At 44.0% G+C, this 22,804-nt stretch overlaps 1 protein-coding gene across 5 annotated transcripts in view; it reads left to right on the top strand.

Annotated features, from left to right (window-relative positions):
- Window positions 1–1,395: 1,395 nt before the first annotated feature.
- The window catches only part of NCAM1 (neural cell adhesion molecule 1), a gene marked incomplete at both ends in the record, with an annotated part of 117,714 nt that continues 96,305 nt past the window's right edge, over window positions 1,396–22,804 (top strand). For all 5 annotated transcript variants that reach the window (XM_084274885.1, XM_084274882.1, XM_084274884.1 and 2 more), the window contains one exon: window positions 1,396–1,447. In XM_084274885.1, coding sequence (XP_084131011.1) covers window positions 1,396–1,447 — 52 coding nt within the window. The remainder of the gene's footprint in view (window positions 1,448–22,804) is intronic.

Here is a 22,804-nt window from a genome sequence, read left to right as displayed (position 1 = left end):
ACTGGAGATAGTCAAGACCCGTCTGGACGCTTATCTGGGTGATATGTCCTAGGGAGCTGCTTTGGCAGGGGGGTTGGACCCGATGATCTCTTGAGGTCCCTTCCAACCCCTACAGTTCTATGATGGGCTTTCTTGGTTGTAATGGAAATCTACTTGAAAACTGATGTTTCACTGTTTTGTTTTGGGTTTTTTTCCCCTTCCTTCTTCTCTATTCTCCCTGTACTGAGTCCCTATCATGTTTGGTGCTGTGCCCAAGTGCCTGCCCCCTCTCAGATCTTGAAGGAAGTGGAGTTGCCACTGTGGGTGTTGAGGGAGGGAGACTAGAAATTGAGTGACAAGATAGAATCACAGACTGGTCTGTGTTGGAAGGGACCCCAAGGGTCACAGAGCTCCAACCCCCCTGCCACAGGCAGGGCCACCAACCTCCAGGCCTGGAGCTACACAAGGTTGCCCACAGCTGCTCTGTATATACGTTCACCTCATCACAACAGCCGCCATGTCCTGTGTGAGGCGGGGGTGGCGGGAGGGTCGGTGTGGAGCCGTATGAAGGAAGGCCTGGTAGAACCAATCCAAAAGGTGTGTGGCCTCCTTCCTTCCTTCAGAGCTGGGCTGCCACAGCGCACCTCTTCCCCCACGGACCCCCTTGGCTTTGGCCACACGCCTTTGTTAGAGCAAAACGCCGCCTGTGAAAGCTCCTGGCTCTGGGGCTGCCAGTTCACGTCCTCTGAAAACGGCCCAAAAGCCCACCCGAGCTACGGGGGGATTATTAAAGTCTTCTCCTTGCTCTGCTCCCTCCACAGATATGCCTTCGGGCCGGCCCAACCGGCAAGGAGCTGCCTTCCCCACCGCCGCTTCATCCGTCAATTTCATGTTTTGCAATAGACCAGAGGGGCCGCGGCCGCCCTGCCCCGGGTTTTAGCTCCCCTCAGCCCCCAGCGGCTCCTCCGCGGGCGAGGCAGCGGGCACGGAGCCGCCGCCGAGCCGGCACCGCGTTTCGGGACTGGCCGGAGCACCCCTCGGTGCTACCAACCCCCTTCTGCGCAGGCTGCGCTGTACTACTTGAGGCGGACCCGGGTGGAAGAATACGGCTGTGCCAGCAGCCGCCACGCGAGGCCCGCGGCGTAGGGATCCCGGCTGCGGTGCTGAGGCCGCCTGTCAGTCAGCGCGGCGGCGCCGGGACGCGGCCGGGGCGCAGCCGGCAGAAGGCGGTGCGGGGAGTACGCGCGGTAACGGAGCCGGAGCGCAGCCGGCAGCAGGCGAAGGAGAGGACGCGGAGTTGGGGGGGGGGGGAAAAGAAAACCGGAGGGGAAATATAAAAGAAGCGACCAGCGTTTTTTTCCGGACTGCGGGAAAAGGCTATTTCACGAGCGGCTTCCTCTCCCCCAGCTGGCTGCGATGCTGCTAGCCACCGTGCTGCCCTGGACGTTGTTTTTGCTTGGAGCTGCAGGTACGGCCCGGGGCTGTGGGGCGCTGCCCGGGGTTGGGGCGGGGTAGTGCCGGGACCTGGTGGGGCGAACAATGGGGTTGGGCGGACCCCACCGCCGCTGCCCTGCTGCCGGGCTCGGGGGGGGGGGGGATGGAGAGGAGGGGGGAACACACACACACACGACACGACACAGCCCCCCCCCCCCAGACCGCGCCCGGTGTGCGTGAGGAGGTGGCTGTTCCGTGCACATTGTTCGCTGTTGCGGGAGCTGGAAGGGGCAACATGGCTCGGGCTGTGCAAATTTGACAGGAGGAAGGGGGGGGGGGGGGGGGGGGGTGGATGGGTGAGGAGGGTGTGTGAACGAGCGGCCGCTTTCGCGTTCTGCTGCTGCCGTCCGCGGGTGCGACAGGGAGGAGTGGGCTCCTCCCGGGGGAACCCACCTCCCCCTAGGCTGGGGCTGCCTGGGTGCGCTGCGAACCCCAGACAATGGTGATGGGGAACGAGGAGGAGGAGAGCGGAGAGGAGGGGATGCTACGTGCGCTGTGTTAATGGTGTCGCCGTGCCGAGGAGGCGGTGGATTTTTTTTTCGTTGTCGCGCCGGCTTCATTGTGAATATGTTGAGGATGCTGCTGCGCTGCGCAGCGGCGTCCGCCCCTCCTCGCCCTCCCTCCCCCTGGCAAGCGGGGGGCATGTGCGGGGCCCAAAGCGCAGCGTGCGTGGGGAGGGGAGAGATGCGGTGGCGGGGGGAGAGCAGATGTTTAAGGGATGGAGGGGGGGAAAAGCAGCCCAGGCGGCGGGGGGTGGGGAGCAGGACAGCTGGCATTGGAGGGGAAGGGAGACGGGGCGCTGCGGACGGGGGAACGCGGGGGGGGGGGGGGGGGGGGGGCTTCTCCCGGGCCGCTGTCGTTAAGGGAGCGGCAACCGGATGCCAGCGCCCCCCCTCTCGGGGCGGGGAGGGGGAGATGGGCGACTAACGGGGGATGAGAGGCGGCGGCTAACGGGGAGCGGCTGTGAGCCGCTTGGGTCGCCGGTGATGCCTGGTGCCCAGCCTGCCTCCCCTCCCCCGGGCCGGGCCGCTCGCCTCGGGAGGCGGCAGGTTGGGTGGGTGCGGTTATGGCCACACCTGTGCCGACACCTCCCCTCCGCCGGAGAGGCCACGTTCCGCCCGACGTGCCGCCGTCCGCGCTGCCTCAGACCCCCTTCCTCTGCGCTGTCTTTATCCACGCTCATCAGAAAGCGTTTCCCTGGAGCCTCCTGCCCCGACTCTCGGCTGTATCGCTGTTTCCTCCCTGTCCCATCCTACAGCCCGTCAACCGCTTTCTCCCGCCCCACCCACGTCCCCTCCCATCCTTTGTAACCGCGGTGGCCTAAAGCACCCACCCTGATTGTCCCTTCTGTCTTTACCTCCAAATGGACATAGCCTTGACTTCTCTTAGCCCCTCCTCAGCTCGTCATTCCCTAATTACATCCCCATCGCTGCTGATGTCACCTCAGCAAAGCTCACTCTCTGTCCAGATTCCTGTTCTCTTAGGGTGGGTATAGCTCCTGTGCCCAGATTCCTGTTCTCTTAGGGTGGGTATAGCTCCTGTGCCTGTTTCCGTGTCCTTGCAGTGTACCCCAGTGCCCTGCTCCTTCCCCTCCCTGCCATTACAGCTCTCACTGCGCGGCTTCTCTTTGCACCTCACTTCAGCGCCCTTCGCAACGCCCATAACCCCCCTCCCCGCCTTATTCCCACACGGACGATTCCCTGGTATCTCCTGAAGTCATCCCCTCCTAGTGTAGCCCTGTCCACTGAGTAGTACAACTGCTGTCTGGTGGCTGGCTTCCAGCTCCTGTCATGGCGGAGCGTTGCCACCAGTGTGCTCAAGTGGGTTGCCAAACCCAGCCACCTGTTTAACATCAGCACAGCACCCATTCCTAGTGATACACAGCTCCCCCGTGTCATAAGCACTGCTTTTTCTTATCATTTTAAATAAAATATTACTGCTTACTAGAGGGTATATATAACAAATGGGGGGGGGGGGGGTGTATCTTTCTATTTCCAGCCCAGTTGTTCCCTCTAGCCAGCTCTGCATCTGGCTCAGCCACGCCTTCTCATCACCAGCTCTGCATACATTCCTGGTCTCAACCATTATAAGATGCCAGACTACTATCTGTGATTCTGCACCTATCGCCTCCCTGACACATATCACACAGGCTTTCTCAGCTGTGGGAGGGGAGAATAAAGTGGGTTTGGTTTTTTTTTTTTCCAGGGGGAATAGAAGGGAGTAAGAAAAGAGAAATTATCTTCGCATCATCTCTTGCCCCAACTCAATACATGTTTATCCAATAATAATAATTATGAATGTGTAGAGTGCCTTGGGAGCTGCACAGCTGGAACTGGGCTGTTAAATCAGCATAAAATGGAGAACACAAAACCCAAATAAAATATTTAAAAAGCTGGAACAAAGCAGCAGCACTGTTTATGGTAAAAGCAGCACCCAGCACATCAGTTATGCCTTCTGCGCTGAAGGATGCTTTGGCTTGCTAAAGCTTGTACCTTTTTTTCCCAGCTGACCTCACCACAGTCTGTGATGGGGGTGGGGGGGGAAAGGCTATTGCTTTGGAAGCTATGATATTGAAGGAGATGTTGGTGCAAGAGGGGGAGCAGCTACCATGATGGTCATTAAAGAAACCCTAACTACAGCTTTGTGGTAGCTTAAATGTAAGAGGTGGCAAGAGATAGATGCTTATCAGAGAAAAATCCCTGAAGAAACTGTTGTCTGAGCAACAGTGATTTGGTAGGTTCAGAAGGAAAGCATGCCTTTACATCTTTGAGAATAATTCCTTATTTCAGATGTATCCCCATGGCCTGTGATAGTGGGGATTTAGGCTACTATTAAATTAAAACATTCTCTTGTAATTTAGAAGCTGATTTACAAACACAGCAGATGGCTCATCTCATTTCATTTATATCTTGAGAACTATGATTTCTTAAATAATAGAGCTTTTTGTATAAAATTCATCTATACAAACTTAAAAAGCCCTGGCTTTGTTGTTGCATTTTTTGTGGTTTGCTTTTGTTTGATTATTTTGGGGGGTTTTAGGACACTTAATGTAATAGCAATTTAATGAATATCCCATTCTTAACTGTTAAAGATTGTGACTGCTCTCCAGACTGAAAGTACCTTTGATTTTTCTTGGCTTATCTCCAGAAACATATGTTAATGATAAACTTTTCTGCAATTGGATACAAGTGATTTGTTTCTTCCTAACACGGCATGAGTTCTTTTGAGTTTTTGTTTGGTTGATCTTTGGTTTGCGGGGGTTTGTTTTTTTTATTGGCCAACACTATGGTTTTGCCTTGAACTGGCTGTCAGGAAAGCAGAACCAATTGATGGGGGAGGAGGAGTGGATGCTGCATCTGCTGCCATCAGTCTGCAAGGAGCAGAAAAATAGCTTTAGTATGAGACAAAAGCACGTTTTATTTCCTCACTGAAGGCCATCCTGCATTTTTTACTCATTGACCACACTTGGTGATACTGTTTATCTACAGAATGTGCAACTCTAGGGTTTTTTTTGGGGGGGTTTTCTTGTGTGGCTTTGAAGAATTGGCTTTGCAGTGCAGTCTACTCCAGTATGATTTGATGTGTCAATAACAATCTCTGCTGTACACTGAATTCCTGACTTGCAAATAGTAAAGCAGGTATTACAAACTTCCCAAAACGCCTGTGTAAGCAGGCTGGGAGAAGCAGTCTCCTTTGGTAGTGTGTCTCATTGCTTTTATGAGGGGAACTGTCAGAACGATTCAAGTAGGGGCTGTTACAGTGCTTTTCAAGTGCAGGGAAAGGCTCTGTTGTCTTCCCAAATCAGTGCTAAAATAAGTAAAGCCACTCAATTTTTAATAGAATCAGAAAGCCAATTGTGCTCTTTATCTTCCTGTGATAGCTGTCTGGGAGAAACTTGGCTGAGGGTGTGTCTGTAAGGAGAACTACAGCTCCCAGGCACCTCTGCTTCCCTGGATGCTGTCTTTTGTCCATAGCACTTGCTGTGTCGGTTTTCATCACAGCCCCCTGCAATCTGGGGAGGGGAGGGGAGGGGAGAAGAGCCACCAGGCAAATAGACTTTGAGACGCATCAAATTCCCAGAAGCAAATGTGAGGGTCAGATCTATGTTAGCTCTGGCTTCTTTTGTTTAGGACAACACATTGCCATCATTTAAAGCCCGTGCTTGATGCAAAGGGATGTAAATGAGGTGGGCTTGGCTGTGGTGCCATTATGCCCTTTCAGTTCTTGGTGTTGACATGCAGCTTCCCCCAGTGCAGCTGCTCATTAGGAACGTTGCCTTTTGAAGTCCCCCTCCCGACAGCCAAATGGCAGGCTTTGGGCTTCCCAGCCCTTCCCATAGGTCCTGCTCACAGGTGTCTGAAGCAGCCACTGCTGAGTACCAGAAGGAGATGTTTCTGTGGGGTTTAGTTTACAATACAGGTGCCTAAAGAAAGTGGGGATACAAGCCAAGGATCAATGTCCACTGAAAATCATTCTCTCACTCACAGTTCACATCCAATAACTTTGGCTGCATCTGTCTGAGGTAATTGTTATCCCTACAGTGAATCCTACTGGCAGCTTCTAGACCTTCCAGGGAGAAATGGAAGAAGAAAAACCTGTGCCAAAACATGTTGAGGTATACAGGGTAGATGATGATCTATTTGAAAACAACCTTACAGCTTCTGTTACGGTGGTTTTGGATCTTGTTATTGGCTCTGGCATCTGAGAGAGCTTTTGCTTTATCACAAACAATGTGTGTGTTCCATGTGCTTTAGCAAAACTTGTTTGGGAAGTGTGGAACATCAGTAGCCTTGTCCTGCTGACTTCAGGTCTTTAGGCAGCTGCTGATGGAGAAGTTGTGTTTTTTTGGAGAATACCTAGCAATCCTCCTAGGCAAGTGCAAATTGCTTTGAGATACCAGAGTCCTCTGAAGAAGCACCAGCTGAGGTGTATTTTCACATTGCCCCGTGCTGAAGAATCTAATCTGGATTAGTTATCCAGATTCTTAAGCCATCAACCTTAAAAAGTGAATAGTTAGTATGGATATCTAGTATTAGACCTGTGTATTTGCAGCAGAAACAAGGGACCCACGTTACCTTTGAAGAAAGTAAGATGCTCGTGCCTGAAGATTCCTGTCTAAACTTTCTTCTGCATGTTTGAAATCAGACCCCAGAATTTAAAAATTAGGGAGAGGGATTTTCAGCTTAAGCCTAAAATTGTTCACATTCTCTACCGTGCAGGTTCTGTGTTTCCTTGCAGCCCAGATAACCAGGGTATTGAAGGTCTGTAAGCCTCTGACCATGGAAGTCAGTAGTAAATGTGTCATCACACTGCTTAAAGCAGGTCACAGAGGGACCCACTATGAGGGAACAGCAGAACCTGATCCAACAGCTGTTTCTGCCAGGAGTTCGTAAGGGTGGGGGTGAAGCTGTAGATCAGTTACAAGGTAATGAAGTTTGGGCTAGAGGTAGCCATGTGATTTGTATCACAGTTGATCCTTGAGCTATTCACATCTTAGACCTTATGACAAGACAGCTCCAGAGATCTGCAAGGGTGTGTGCTGTGGAATCTGGGAGCTGCCTGATTTAGTACTTGCTAGAATGCTGTGGAAGATAATTTGGAAACCTGTTAATATGGTTAATTTCTCAGAACGAAGAGAGTGTTTAATTTGGTTTTGTGTTAAAATGAATATCCATCACCTTGTCAGGTGACTGTTTGCCAGGACCTAATGCATGTAAACTCTCTCCTGTGTTCCAGAATCCTCAGTCTTATAAGGTCTTGAATAGAAATATGTTTTCTTTGTAGAGATTGTAACACTGTTGTGTCCTTGTAAGTCAAGATAGGTACTTCTCATGATTTGTCACTGATATTAGAAGTACACAAGACAGACTAATTTTCTTAAGCTCAATCCACTCAGCACCAGTGAGGCCACATTTGGAGTGCTGTGTTTAATTCTGGGCTCCCCAGTACAAAAAATTCATGGATTTAGGAGAGTGAGTCCACTGAAGAGGCTCACAAAGGCAGTGAAGAGACTGGAGACTGTTTGTAAGAGGAGAGGCTGAGAAGGGCTGAGACTCTTAAGTTGGGAAAGAGGAGACTTGAGGGCATTTTAAATGAAGTAGGATAACTAGCTGATGGGAGGGAATGAAGAAGGAAACCAGGCTTTCCTCAGTGATACCCAGTAACAGGGCAAGTGACAACAGGCACAAATGGGAACCCAGGAAATTCTGTCTGAATGGAAGCAGCAACAAACAGAACAAAACCTTTTTCTAATTATTTTTTTTATTTACTGTGAGTGTAGCAATTGAATCCAGAAACAGGTTGCTCAGAGAGATTGTGGAGCTTCCATCCATGAAGCCATTCAAAACTCATCTGGGGACAGACCCCTACATAACCTGCTGTATCTGCCTCCCCCTGTTGTACTAGATGATCTTGAGACATCCCTTCCTACCTTGATGATTTTTGTGGGTTTAATACAGCTACTTCTAGAAAAAAATCTAAAATAGATGCTTATTTAAATATTTGATTTGCTTTTTTTTTTTTTCTTAATATATATCTTAATGATGTGTATCAACTTTGACATCTTTAAGATAAGCAAGAATATGAATTGTTGGGGTTTGGTTTATATTTATTAATCATTTACCATGTTGGTTAATTTGAAATGCCTGTACAAAGACATGAAAGGGAGTGTTTAAATTTGTGTGAAAGGGTTGGGAAGTGTGTGAAATAAAGGGCTACAATGAGAAATTAGTTAGTTAACATATTCAGACTGGAAAGACTATAATATATTGTCACTTGAAATGAAAGGTCCTTTCCATAGGAGAATCCTGGCTGAATTCTACATAGGGTGGTTAACCAGGTGATAAATGACAAAAAAGAATGATCAAAATCTTATACAGGGGAAATGGGGAATTGGTATCTCCAAATCTGAATGGGCTTTTCTGAATGTTTCAGGTATTGTTTCTTTTGTCCCAAAACCAGCTATGTATATTATATATATATGCACACACGCACATATGATGTTACTGGAAATGCAGTAGATTCATACAGGAATTAGTTGTCACTGAAACTAGTTTGTAATATTATAACATTTTTTTATTTTAAAAAAATCCTCAATGTTATTAAAAAGTGCATTTCTTTACATTGGGGCTTAAATGCAATTTTTTTAACAGAAAGATTGATATACATTAAGAACTCAGAAACTGAAAATCCTATTTTTTTTTGCAGTGCCCTCATACTAGACTATATTCAAAGCTGCATTTAAATATGATACAAAAGATGAACAGTCAATTTGGCGTTGTTGACACAACATTGGCAAATTGGTCTTAATGTGTGGTATTATTACATAATCTTATGTTTAAAATAAACACTGGAAATAATTGAAGAAACCTCAGAATTTGGAAATGCTCGTTGGTGGTTCTTCACATCCCACTAAAAAGCAGGCTGTCTTTGCATATTAATCAGCCTTTCAAAGGAAGTTTGCCTTATTTGCATTGTGCATGCACTGAGGAGTCCCATAGTGTGCCTGAGAAAAAAAAAAGAGGGGGGGGGAGGATTGGAATTGTTGTTCTCAAAAGGGTTTTTATTCCATTCAAGTGGAAAAACTGAATGCAGGAGAATTAGCGCAGTGTTTTGTGGAAGAACAGTCCCATTTGGTCATGGCGTTTCATGTGGAGCAGTCCTGGCTTGTAAGGAGCCCGGACACTGGGGGTAGGGTTAAGAGGGGAGTGACTCATGACTGTATGATGTAATCTACAGGATGCGAGATGCTCTGAGTTGTGTGTGCAGATACTCTGTGGGTTATCAGACAATTAGGATTTGAAATAACACATCAGAGTGACATTTAGTGTTTGTCTTCTATGGATACAGTGGCCAAAACATGTTTAGTCTGGAGGAGGCTGAGGGGAGCCCTTCTCCCCACCTCCCCTGCCCTGCCAGGAGGGTGCAGGGAGGGGGCTGAGTCCCTGCCCCTGGGTGTGCTTAAAAAAAAGGGGAGATGAGGTGCTCAGGGATCTGGTTTACCATAGGATGGGAATGGTTGGATTTGATGATCTCAAAGGGCTTTTCCAATTCTGTGATTTCTGATTCTTTGATACCTTCGGAAAACTTTGAAGGTGGAAAGATTGGGGAAATTTTCAGGTTGCATAAGTACTGGAATAACAAGATTTCTTAGGCCTACATCACTTCTCTGGTAATGTGGTTTTACATTGTCTTTCACTTTGGGGCAGTGTAGGTTCCTGTATTAATGAGTTGTGCTACCTTTGTAGTCTCTGTTCTGGCTGCAGATCCAGGCAGGTGAGCTGTCCTGTTATTTTGACATTAGGCATGTGTATAAACAAAGAAGGGGTCTCTCAGACTCAAAAAATCCCCAAACTTTGTATTCTGTGATTTATTTTTTCAAACGTGAACTTAAAAGAAGAGTAAAGATGTTTTTATGACTCTCAACAGCTCTCAAACCATTTTGCTTGGTATCCTAATGAGATGTATAGGTAAAACACATTTGTGTGTGTATATATATGTAGTGCAAACACTGTATTGGGAATTTTTATTTTAAAAGGACCTGTGGCACAATAAATAAGACTATTGGCTTGCGAGCTGGATCTGTGGTGGTTATGAGTAGCATTATCCACAGCTTCTGTTGTAAGGACAGGTGAAACCTAATCTGTTCCAGTGGTGGCCTTATTTCTGCTGAAGGCAGTGGAGGAATAGACATCTGTTGGAGGGAGAAAGTGCAGCTCAGACAACTAATATAAGCCCTGCACTTTGCAAATCCAAAGATGTTACCTTGTGTTCAATCAACAATATTCTCTGCTATTTGCTGAAGTCCTTGGTGTCCTTTTTCTTTTGCTTGTACTTGCATTGTCAACTACTGGGTTCTGTTTTCTTATGTTAAAATAATTTCATTTTGTTCTTTTAGTAAAATAGCAGGTAGTTTCCTTTTAATGTGAAATCTGCAAAGTTGTGATTGATGTAAACCTGTGTAGGGGTTTTTGGAAACCCTTGTCCTATGAACTAAAGACACCAGGAAAATCTTGAGTGATGCTTTGCCTGTGAAATGGTTCATTTTTATTTGAAAAAGTCTCTCCAGAAATTAATCACAGGAACAGAGCTTGTGGTGTCTTAACTGTTGCCACCTGTAATGCAGAGTGATATCATAGAATGTGTAAGGTTGGAAGGGGCCTTTAGAGGTCATCTAGTCCAACCCCCCAGCAGTGAGTGGGGACATCTTCGCTCAGAGCCCCATCGAGCCCGACCTTGAATATCTCCAGGGATGGGGCTTCCACTATGTATCTGGGCAACCTGTTCCAGTGATCTACCACCCTCATATTGAAGAATTTTTTCCTATTGTCCAACCTAAATGTCCCCATTTTGAGTTTAAAACCATTATCCATTGTGCTACTTCTACAAGTCCTCTTCCCCAGCTTTCTTACAGGAACCTTTCAAGTATTGGAAAGGCTTATCCTCATAGGAGAGGTTCTCCAGCCCTTTGATTGTTTTCCTATCCCTCCTTATCTTCTTAGCTGAACAGAATGCTCAGCTTTTTTCTGTCACTGTGAACATGAGGAGTTTCTGTGTGTTTGGTAACACCATTAATTAATGCAGGATGACAGGAAGAGCATCCTTCCAGTAAACCTTCACAGGTTTATGGTGTCTGTGTGCAACTGCATATGTTCTAGAGTGGAAATGAAAGATTTTCATGCTGTATTGAAGCATGGTCTGTATGGTTGTGTGATCACCACACCAACAGTAAAAAGGAAGAAACAGTCAGTGCAATATACTTCCCATTACTCTGCACCTTGATTTTCTTAATATGTTTGTATAAAACACTGCACTTCTAGTGTTTAGAGGTTAAGTGTAGTAGCAATTATTCTGTACAACAACTCATAGAATAATGGCATGGGTTGGAAGGGACACCAAGGATCATAGAGGTCACACCCTCCCTTGCCACAGGCAGGGACACAAGCTGATTCCCCTCCTGTTCCTCTGCTCCCTTCAGGGACTGGGAGGCTGCAATGAGGTCCCCCCACAGCCTTCCATTTTCCAGGCTGAGCCAGCCCAGCTTCCTCAGCCTCTCTCCGTAGGGGAGCTGCTCCAGCCCTCTGATCCCCTCCATGGCTCCTCTGACCCCTCTCCACCAGTCCCACATCTTTCTTGTCCTGGGGCCCCAGCTCTGGACACAGGACTCCAGCTGGGGCCTCCCCAGGGCAGAGCAGAGAGGGACAATCCCCTCCCTGTCCCTGCTGCCACCCCTCTGCTGATGGAGCCCAGGACACCATTGACCTTCCCAGGTGCCAGAGCCACTGCTGGCTCATGTTAAGTTTCTCATCCACCAGAATCCCCAAGTCCTTCTCAGCAGGGCTACTCTCAAGGATGCTCCTCTCAAATGCTGCTGTATCCCCATCTGTGATGGGTTTTGATGATAGCTGCCTTAATATGTAGCTGTGGAATTGTTGTGCAAGCTGTGGCACTGTTGTGACAAAGCAATGCACTTGTACTGCACAGTCCTGTGTGTGCTCTGAAAGCCTTATAAATACATGTTCTCTCTAGCTCTGGGTATAAATAACACTTATGTGCTTAAATATTAATTTTTTGCTGTTCAGGCTCTAAGCATGCAAAATGCATGTTCCCAGTATTAGCTAATTATCATTTTACAAGAACTTCATTTGGGGGTTTTGCATATGTTAATAGAGAGACAATCATCAGACACTTGTGTGTGCCATTTTAGAGAAATATAATCAACAGCTGCTTGTCCAAGTAACTTATTAAATTACAAGCCTGCAAAATTCAAAAGAACAGACTACTGTGACCATATTTCTGTTGTAGTGTTTGGAAAAGATAATCCCTTAGAAGTATAACAACATGCTTTTAGGGGTTGTGAACAGGCGTACAGATTTACTCCACAGTCTCCTAAATCCTTTTCGAGTTTAATCTCTTCATGATCTGGGTGATGCAACTTGAAGGCATTTAATATTTATTATATACACCGTAGCTGTTGGTGATTTTTAGGCAAAAAAAAACCCCTCCAGGCATAGGAGAATATTATTATGAAAATAAAATGTGTCTAGGTATTTGCTATGGATGCTTAGTCTGCATATGCTAATGAATATTAAGAAAGCCATGGTGACGATCTTAATGAGCACTAGGAAGTGGTGTGAATCCTACTTAGCTCCTCTCCCTGTTGTCATCACTAGAATTTCTCATCCATCACGATCAGACTCTAGCTAGAGATACACCTTGTTTCGGATCTGTAAAGCTTCTCTGTCTGGCTGCAGCTTGCTAGAATTTTCTCTGTTCCACCTTTTTTATCTTTTCCAAAGCTGGATACAGCTACAAGAGGAAAAAGATCAGTATTTATCTCTCATTTCTGTAGAGATTGCTTGTTTGTTACTGCATTTTGAATCTAACGGTTTCAAAGCTGACTGGCTGCAGAATTTTTCCAGCATTTTGAGTTTTGCTTGAGAGAACTCAGTGGCCTGTAAGAAGAGGAATGGCATATGGAATAGATTGGATTTAATATGGATTCACTTCCCAGCTTTGTCACTGGGTTTTGGGTTTGGTTTTTTTTTGTGGAATAGTTTTTCTCCATTTCTCTGTAAAAATAAATATTTCATAAAATACTTAATTTGTACAAGCAGGTTGATGGTAGTTTGTGCTTTTCAGACAAAAATAATGCAAAAAATGAAGTGCTGCATTGTTTGTGTGCTTGTGTTTGGATCCAGAAGACTCTAATTTTACGCTTCAAGCGAGCCAGGAATGTTAGATTACTGGCTCTAGATTACTGTGAAATGGGGCTGTTTAATAGAATAAAAGTCATTTTGTCTAGGTACTTGAAAATAGGTCTTCCTGTTGGTAGGATGCTTTTATTACTAGCAAGGAAGCATGGATTTTAGTCATGCTTGTGTTCAGTTTGCCTTTGCATAGTATCAGTCATTAAGGAGGTAAATCCTCCACTGAAGGATGTGTGCAGAGCTGTTATCCACATCAGTGAGAGTCATACCTAATGGTCAGGAAGGAACCTGTCTCACCTGTTCTGAGATGCTGTAGGGGGGATCACTAGTCAAGTGGGCACCCTGTCAGTGTGAGTGCTGTGGAAGCTGAGAGTGGTGACCTGAGGGAAGGTGAATGTAAACTGCAGACCTGCCAAAGACTTCTCAACTAAGTGGGCATTCCTCTGAAGTGAAATGAGTTGTGATAAGCTTTTGTATGCTTGCTGAATAATTTTTAAAAATGTAAATAAAAAAAAAAATTAAGAAATTAAACATTTAAAATGAAAGTTAATTTTTTTTTTAAAAAAAAAGAAAATATGTATTAAAAGGGGGGGAATCTAATTGAAAGAGGAGAAAGGAAGCCTTCTGAGGAAGCAGTTACCTGCCTTACTGTTCACACTGAAATTCATTTGACCTGTGGTTTCCAGTAATGACTTCCTCTTGGTTGGGTAGGAAAAAGTATAGAAAATTGATGTGAACAGCGATCTCTCCCTAATTAGGTGCTCTCAGCATTTTAAATGCTAGTACAGTTAGGACTTAAAACACTTAGTCTGTCAACATTTCATGGTATTTAACAGTTACATTTTTTTTTTTCCTGTTGTGAGAAGAAAAATCCTCCACTTCTCACCAGCAAATCTGCTCATCACGTAACGCATGAAACTGATACCAAACAACCTCATACCTCTGATGTGTTCTTTTACTCAGTCTTTCTCCTGCTGTGTTTTAACTGGACTTTTTTTTTATTTTTTAAAATACACATTTTCTGAAGCATTTGTGTTGCCTTTATTTTGCTAAATAGACATTGAATATTCACATTAAAAAGATGCTCTTTGTACTTGGAGCACGAGCTCTTGGAACAATCTCTGCAGTATGTTTACGTTGTGTTTTTGCAGTACCCTGTGCATAGTCACAGGGCAGAAGCGCTTCAAATATTTATCTCTTGATCAGTAGCAAATGTTTATTTTTGCTTATACAACAATAGCAGAAATAAACTTGTTAGAGACAAGCTTGGTTTTAGCAATTGCTTCATTTTATTGCTCAAATAATAACTGGGGTAAATGAGGGAGCACTAAATGCTGTACAGTGCTTGTAATTGACTGCTTCCATTTATCACTATTTCTTTTTTGATACCTAAACTTCCCTTTCCAATAACCTGTCTTTCTGTTTTAATTTCTGTCTACTTTGCAAAAACCTTGATCCCCAAAGAAAAGTCTGAATATGCCATTATTTATAGCTGAAAGTCTTGGTGTATTCTGTTTTCAGAACTGACTTGGGTTGAAAGAAACTGTCTATAGATGGAGAATACTTGTCTTATGAGACTGGATCTCAATTTAAATGAAATCGTAAACTGAATGTGTACTGAGCTGTTGACTGCTTTTTTGCTGCAGTTATACATGAATTTAAGGTTCTGGGGTTTTTTTGGCTTTCTAGCTAGCTGGCCACTGTGTCAGGTCTAGAGAATGATTAATACTATATGCAGAAGCTTCTATATATATCATAGAATCATAGGATGGTCTGGGTTGGAAGGGACCCCAAGGGTCACAGAGCTCCAACCCCCCTGCCACAGGCAGGGACACCAACCTCCAGGCCTGGAGCTACACAAGGTTGCCCAGGGCCCCATCCAACCTGGCCTTGAACACCCCCAGGGATGGGGCACCCACCCCCTCTCTGGGCAGCCCCTTCCAGCCCCTCACCACTCTCTTCGTTAAAAACTTTCCCCTAATACCTAATCTAAACCTTCCTTCCTTTAGCTTTAATCCATTCCCCCTTGTCCTGCCATTATCTACCCTTTTAACAAGCTGATTCCCCTCCTGTTTGTATGTTCCCTTCAGGGACTGGAAGGCTGCAATGAGGCTTCCCCCTATATATCCTTAGTAGGTGTTTCTCATAAACTTGAATTTGTACATGCAAGTAAAACTTGAGATAAGTTAGTGTGGGATTTGCTATTTTTATTTCATGTGTTAAAGACATAAATAACATTTCATGCATCTCTGCAGCGCCCTTTTGTGCAGATGCAGTTGTGATTTACTGTTTATAAGGAAATCCAGTAGTACCTTCAAGGATTTGAAAAAATAAAGGCTATTTTCTTATCAGGTGAATGTTTTTATCTTATCTCCTTTTTCTGGAACATTGCAATGAGTAGTGGGACCAGAAGAATGGAGCTGAAGTGGCGAGTGAAAGCAATGCTGCTGATTCCCTTGGAATTTAGCACTTTAAATGGATTAGAACTAAAAATATCTCTGCTTGACACTGCATCGGATCTGGAAACATTTTAAAGTATCTCCATTTACACCTTTGATGTAGCTCAAAAGTGGAAATATTTTAAAATTTACATGAGACCACTGCAAATACAAGCATTTTGGGGATTGATGTTTTTATTGGTACATCTGAATGTTGGACACAGCTGTAAAATGAACATGTATTTTGCTAAAATGTTAACCCATAGAAAAAGCATTTGGGAAGGAAAATGTAATCTTTGTTGTATGCAAGATGTAGCTTAGATATGCAGAAGCCTTAATAAAAAGAAGCATTAACTTCCTGATGTAACTCTGAGGTGGCATGGTATCTTTCAGTCTCTTTTGCTGTTCCCCATGTAACTAGGCATTGTACTTAGTGTTTTGAGGTCCTTATTTCTGAGCTGTGTTTGTAGCCTTCTGTGCCTTTGCAGGATGAGTAAAATGTCAGGATATGGAAGAAAAAGGCATAGTTTACATCAATAAAAAGCAGCTTGTTAGGTCGCTAGGTGAGTTCTTATTAAGGAAATGAATTTTATTGCTGGTAATGTTTCATTGCTCATCAATTATGTTGCCAACTAATTCACCCTTAGCTGCTGGTTTTGTTCTGTGGGGGTGTGGTAACGCTGCATTATGGCTTGAGAGATACTCCTGCTTATAATGACATCAACCCCAAGATGGTATTTTAACAATGGAGAGTGAAATAACTGCATTTGATGCTGATCTAAAAGTGTGGAACTTCAGTACCTGCAAATGATGGTGGTTTGATTTAAACTGTGGTATCTGTTCCCATCTTGATTGGCCTGTGCTCTGTCAGGCCTGAGCCAGAAAAGCTCTTTCACCTTTGTTTGCCAGACAAACACCATTGGGACGTCCTTCCATTTTTATAGGTGAGACCTGGTCCTGTTATCTTACTGGATACTGTGGACAGCATCTCTAACACCAGACTCCCATCTTGCTTACAGTTACAGGCCTCAGAAGCCACTCCAGTGAAATGTGGGCAGCTTTGATTACTCTGCTGCTTTATGTAACACATCAGACGTTGGAGACTGCATCCCACAGTCTGATTTGGGACGTGGCACTTACATACTGTAGGATGTTTTTGTGCAGCTGACCTTAGAGCCTATATAAGGCTTGGAGATGTAGTTTTGGTTTGAAGACAGAGTTGTGAAGTAAGGCAAAAGATGTAGAATGGTTTGGCATTTCCTTCTGCATTGTATTTCCATTTACTGTCTTCACTGGGTAAGGCTAGTTCCCTTGCCCGCCTCACCCATTGCAAATGTGGGATAATACTACTTCTTTATACGTGTTTCAAACCAGTTCTGAACATTAATGAGCTAGGGACCCTGCCTTGGCAGGGGGTTGGACCCAATGATCTCTTGAGGTCCCTTCCAACCCCTGTGATTCTATGATTAAGCGTTAACAATGAGCAGTGTGGCAGTTAGACTTGGTGTTCTCAGTCTGTTGGGCATACAGCAACCATCCTAAATCTTAAGAGAAATAGGGAAGCTTATGCAAATGTAGCTTGAATTAACTCACAGATGGGTGGATTAATGGTAATAGTTTTTACTTTCATACAGTGGATAATCTTGGTGATCTTGCAGAGGGGCTGAAACAGAAATACATAATCACATAGCAGTAGTTACTTATTTTCCTATAAGAAGTTGTAATGCTTTATGTTAAATTTCCCTCTGCATTCTTATTTTCAAACCTGCTGGAAAAATAGTTATAAAATGATACTTTTTTCTCCGTTATAATGATAATTTCTGTTAATTTTTGGCCCATACTTACTGATTGCATTGGCTGCGTGCTCCACAGCTGTAAAGGTGCAGATGTTTGTGCAGATGTTGAAGGCTTTTACCTCCTTCTGCAGACTTCCAGAAGTTGCAAAAGATTTAACATGCATGTTACAGTGATGTGTTTGGTCCCATCTATGTGCTGCATGGAAGGCCTATTGAGTTGTTCCTGCCTTCATTTCATTTAGGTGTTTATTATAGAGGTCATAAGTTAAAAGACAGTGAAGGGCAGGTATGGTGTGAAAGCTCTGCTCCAGGTTAATATTTGGAATTCCACTAGGTGGCACTGATTTATTGTTCTGGGGATAAAGTTGCTTTCTCTGGACAAAACCACCAAATGCAACCTGTGAATTATGGTGGGAGATGTTTGCTTTTGGCTCAGGAAGCATAAATAAGATGATGAAGATGATTCATACTTCTCTGTTTATCTTGTGTATACATATATGGTATCCTTCATGACCCCCCTGTGCTTTTGAAGTGGACTAGTGAGCTGGAGTTTTTTTGGATGGGCTGGGAAAATCATGGTATTTTTTAAAAATTAGAGCCAGAAAGATAAATGAGAAGGGAAAAGATAAATGACAAGGGATGCTTGTGTAGCATGGGGGGTTTTGTTGCTTTTGGTTGGGTTTTTTTTCCAACCCTTTTTGCTTAACCATCCTCTCTTGATCCCAAAGACAAGAACTGGTCCAATGGATTGGTGGCAGGTAGTGTTTGATGGACAGCTGGGTTCTCCATAATTGTGTGTCAGAGCATCTGAAGCTTGGTCTGAGAAGGAGGAGTATTTTTGGCACATTATGGTGTACAAATACTAGCATCAAAATGATTTCAACGTATTAATGCTGGAAGGGCATTGGATAGGACATATTTTATTCCAGAACTAAGGGTAGAAATGGCTGTGGCAGTTCTTTTTGGAAAGATGATACACAGTAAGTTCTCAACAAAGATCCTCTGTGTCACACTGCACTGAGCACAGCCTAATCAGAGGAGATACCACAGAGTGGTGTATGTTCCTTTGCCATCCTTGAAAACATTACTACTCATTTGGAGCAGTCTTGGGCTCTGTTAATGGCTTGCTGGGAAGAGATTTCCCTCTGCAGTTAGTAAACCCTATAGCTGGGACAGGCAACTTTCTCTGCAAGAAGCTGGAAGTGTTGTGCTCGTTACAGATGTGACAGAGTATAAAATCAGCTAGCTAGCTCACCCCATGGAACCAGTGCTGTAAGGGTGCATGAAGTAACTCATCTCTTGTCTCCTTTCCTGGATTGTCTCTGTGCCTTTGGTGTGGCTGATGCATGAGTCTCATATGGACCTTGCCTTCAAGCCAGTAAGGGAGATTTTTAGGATGCTATATAATAATAAATTCTGAATAAAGCTTTGTTCTACCAACAGCACCTTCTTTTCTTTATCTAATCTTGTTTTCTGTCAAGCCATGGGAGAGCTATAGGCAGTCTTGCAGTCTTTCTGGAGAACCTTCTGTCTCAGAGAGCTATAAAACCTGATAGTAAATCTTCAGCTTTTTATCAGTATTGTAGATGTTGAACAGTTTATGCCATCAGGCTTCTGATCCTTTAGCTGCACTTTTTGGAGCTGTGTGTAGGATTTATGGCAGCTGTGTTATTTCCCTGGGGGCTTGCTGTGCTGTTGGGGCAGGTCAATGCACTCTTCCACCAGCTGGTGGCTTTGTGGACCTCTGCCTGGCATGGGGGGTTTTCCATAGGACTGGAAATGAGTGATTCACATCTGAAACGAGTTTTCAAGCTCTCAAATCTCACTCCAGCCCCAGCCAGTTCTTTGATTGAATTTATACATTGGGCAGGGCAAAGGCAGGTTTAAAACCTAAATGATAAGGCTGTAATGCTTGTATTGAGATGTTTGTGCAGACAGTGGTTAATCAAACAAAACACTCTGGTGATGCACATGAGGGAACTGAGATACATTTTTGTTCAGTTGGCAATCTGCCCTCAGGCATTTATGTTTTAAGTACCGTGAAACAGTTTGATTTATGTGCTGATGTCCTTTGTCTGGCTTAGGATTTGTTGTGTAGTGTTTTTTTTCCTCTAAAACTGTAGATTCAGTTGTTAGTCTGGCTCATAATATATAATTATAGTTATTTTTCACCTGGCATAGTACACTGCAATCTGCATAGACTCCTTCCAGTGGAACTCACAGGATTTTTTTACTATCTTTTTTTCCTCTTGGTGCTATTTAATCCTTACAGAAACTTCTGTGCTTTAAGGTTTTAACCCTTTCTGAAGAGTCAGTTGGTGATACGTCTTGACTTTGTATTGTTTGAGTGGTTCAGTTTTAGTGTAGCCTTCTATAAATGATGCAAGGATTTCCTTTGAATTAAAATGGTGTGTAGGTAAATGCTGTGAAAATGCCACAATACATAGTGTTTTCAGACAGTATATAAAAGGTATGAGCTGATAAAATGTTAATTGTTTGAGTCTTATCTGGGGATAAGACCAAATAAAGATTTTTACAAAATTTATGAAAATTGTATCACTTTTCTGGGTTTAATCAGTATATTTGCTATTGACTTTCTCTTCCCTTGCCATTTAATTATCTTCTTAACAATTTCTGTATCTTAGTTGCAGCATATTGTTTAGCAGTTTGAAATTCTGGTGCTGCTACTCTAGATGTGACTGTATAAACGGTGCTGTTAATAACTTTATCATGGCAAGTGTGGCTGCAAATGCTTGGGAATACCCTCTGCCTGTTCTCTGAGGCTGATGGGGACTGGCTGCCTGCTGGTCTTTGGACAGATCACAAATCTAATTGTAAACCAGCCTAAAAAGGGGAAATTTACTGAAGCGTATCAGGGTCTGTTTGGTTTGTTCTGTTGGGCTAATCAATCAGGACTGATGACTGAGGTGGGTAGAGACAAGGGAGAGGGTGGTGAGGGCAATGAGTACAAGGTCTGTTTTCCAGAACAGAAGGTGGAGTAGTAATTTATTCCAGAAGAATAAAGAATTTTGGAAGCAGGCTTTGCATATGCCCTCCTACCCCTCCCTCCACCCCCCTTTTATTTATTTAGGTGCTCAGAAAAACAGAAGAGTTAAGTCCATCCTTGTTACTGGAAGTGAAGCTGTGTGGTGTTGGGCCCTGTCCTGGTGTTGAGATACACAGCATGAGTAACAGTCCCTGAACAATCCAACCTGAATGTGTTAAACAGATTGAAAAGATGAGAATGAAGGAAGAATGGCCCAGAAGTAGAGTCCCCAGAAGTACAGAGTGCTGGGAGTTATGGATACTTGCAGTACAACTTGCCCCTTCCCCAACCTGCTGCCATGTGATACAGGACAGTAGCAAGGAGCTCTGTATTGGACCTGAGTATCTTTGGAAGAAAGAAGAGCTGTTCAGGGCTAAACATGCCTCCTATTTAACACCAGTGAAGAGTTAGATAAGCAGCATGTGGATCAGTAGGCAGTGTGTGAGTCCCTCCATGCTAATGGCACATTTACTCCACTGTGGTTTGGTTTTACTCCTTTGTGGCTTTTTTTTTTCCAAGGGGGCTATTAATTGAGACTTTATTCTTGAGCTACTTTGATCTGTTGAATTTTATTACAACATGGCAGTGTACTGCTTTCTTTTTTTCCCTCTTTACTGAGTGTAAAATGGCAGAGGCAATTCTCATCCTCTTCAGATTGAAAGGAACTGCTGGGTTCAGCATCCTTGGTGTGACAATGTGGTCTGCCACAGATGAAGAGCAGATAGGAGTATGTGTGCACTCTGAATGTGTTTCTTGTGGCAAGTAAGTGCCTTCTGGGTGTCTGTCTGCCTTACAGCCTTCAGACTGTGATCAGACATTACAGAAGTCCCTAAAGACCAAAAAATACACAGATTATATGGAAAAGCAGTGAGTGTTTATATCTGAACTAGTTAACTCTGCCTACACAAGCCAGTGGCTTTTTCTACTGCAGCATCAGGAGAGTGGCATACGCCTTCAGAAGGCAATTTAAGGTGTAGAATCAAGTAGACAGTTACTTAACCTAAGTATTTTGAATACTCTGAGGACAACTGTCCTGCCTCACTGTCTAAGAAGTCTGGGGACCTTTGGTCCATAGTTGGAGCTGCTGTGTTAGGTGAAGTGAGTACTTTCTGAAATGTACAACTTGGCAGAGTGGTCCTTCAGAGCATCTCAAGGAATGAAATAATTGCTCACAGGATCATGGAGCCATGGAAGGGATAGTATTAAGAATCCTCTGATTCCTAGGCATGTAGAATTGTATCAGAAAGAGGTTTGACTTGAGATTTCAATTTAGAATTCTGAAGGCAAGTCAAGTTAGTGTCTGTTTTGCTTTTCCTTCTAATTAAAAAAAAAATACCCAAAAAACCCACTATGACATGAATGTTAAAAAAACAGATGAAGGAGAGAAACAATGTCTTTCCATTAAAATGCATTTCTATTAATTTGAAGGCTTTGATATCAACCACTAGTATTCTGTAATTCTTGTTGATAGCACATTTTCACCATTTGAGTGTAAATTTTAACCTCTGATGCTCTGACTTGCTCCTTGCATTTTTTCTCACAAGAGACCATACTTCCTTTTCTTTCCTCTATTTCTCCAGCTTTTGCATGGAGAAAGTAGAAAAGGGGAGAGCTGTTACTTCTAGTTAAAAGTTAAGCAGGTCCTATATGAGCTTTGCCTAATTCATTATAGATTACCTCTTTAGAGTTGGAAAATTGTGTTATAAATCATGATGTCATTTCCAATTAATCAGTCCAGGCACAAGCTCACATGTTCCCTTGAGTGCTTGCCCATTATGAACAGCTGCATCATGTGCTTTGATGTCTTGGAGAGACAGCAGGATCATTGTTCTAACTTCAAACTGCTGTGTTCTTTGTTTAGCATTAGGTTTATGGTATTTTGTGAGATGCAAAGGAGAAAGCTTGGTATAAGTCCTTGGCAGGAAAATGCTTAGGAAGTCTAGCACTTAAACTTCATTACTCTGTCAGAATTTTAGCAGCAGAGTTTTAATGCTAACAAATAGATGAGAATGGAGGGGAAATCATTGCTCTTTGAGTGGAAAAAATCCAGATGAATTGAGAGGGAAAAGATATTTAGTATAGGTAGCTGAATGTGAGGCTTTATGGAAGGTTCTAACTGGAGTGACACTGCTTGTGCATGGATAAAATGTAGTTGTCTGAGACTTCAGAGAACAGGCATGTGTATTCTTGTGGGATTTTGAAGTGGACAGGGCAAGATGCGTGCAGAGAACAGGGTAACTCACTCCTTGTGTGTGTGTGAAGGGAGTCTGTCTATGCAGAAAATGGTTGGTTCTTGCCCTCCCAGTTATGTATGTTAAAAAGCAGCAGTTAATTGCATGTTTA

The sequence above is a fragment of the Gallinula chloropus genome (genome assembly GCF_964237585.1).
Source record: "Gallinula chloropus genome assembly, chromosome: 24".
Classification (NCBI taxonomy): Eukaryota; Metazoa; Chordata; class Aves; order Gruiformes; family Rallidae; genus Gallinula; species Gallinula chloropus.
Note: the sequence above shows the minus strand (reverse complement) of the source record. Positions and strands in the feature narration are given on the sequence as shown.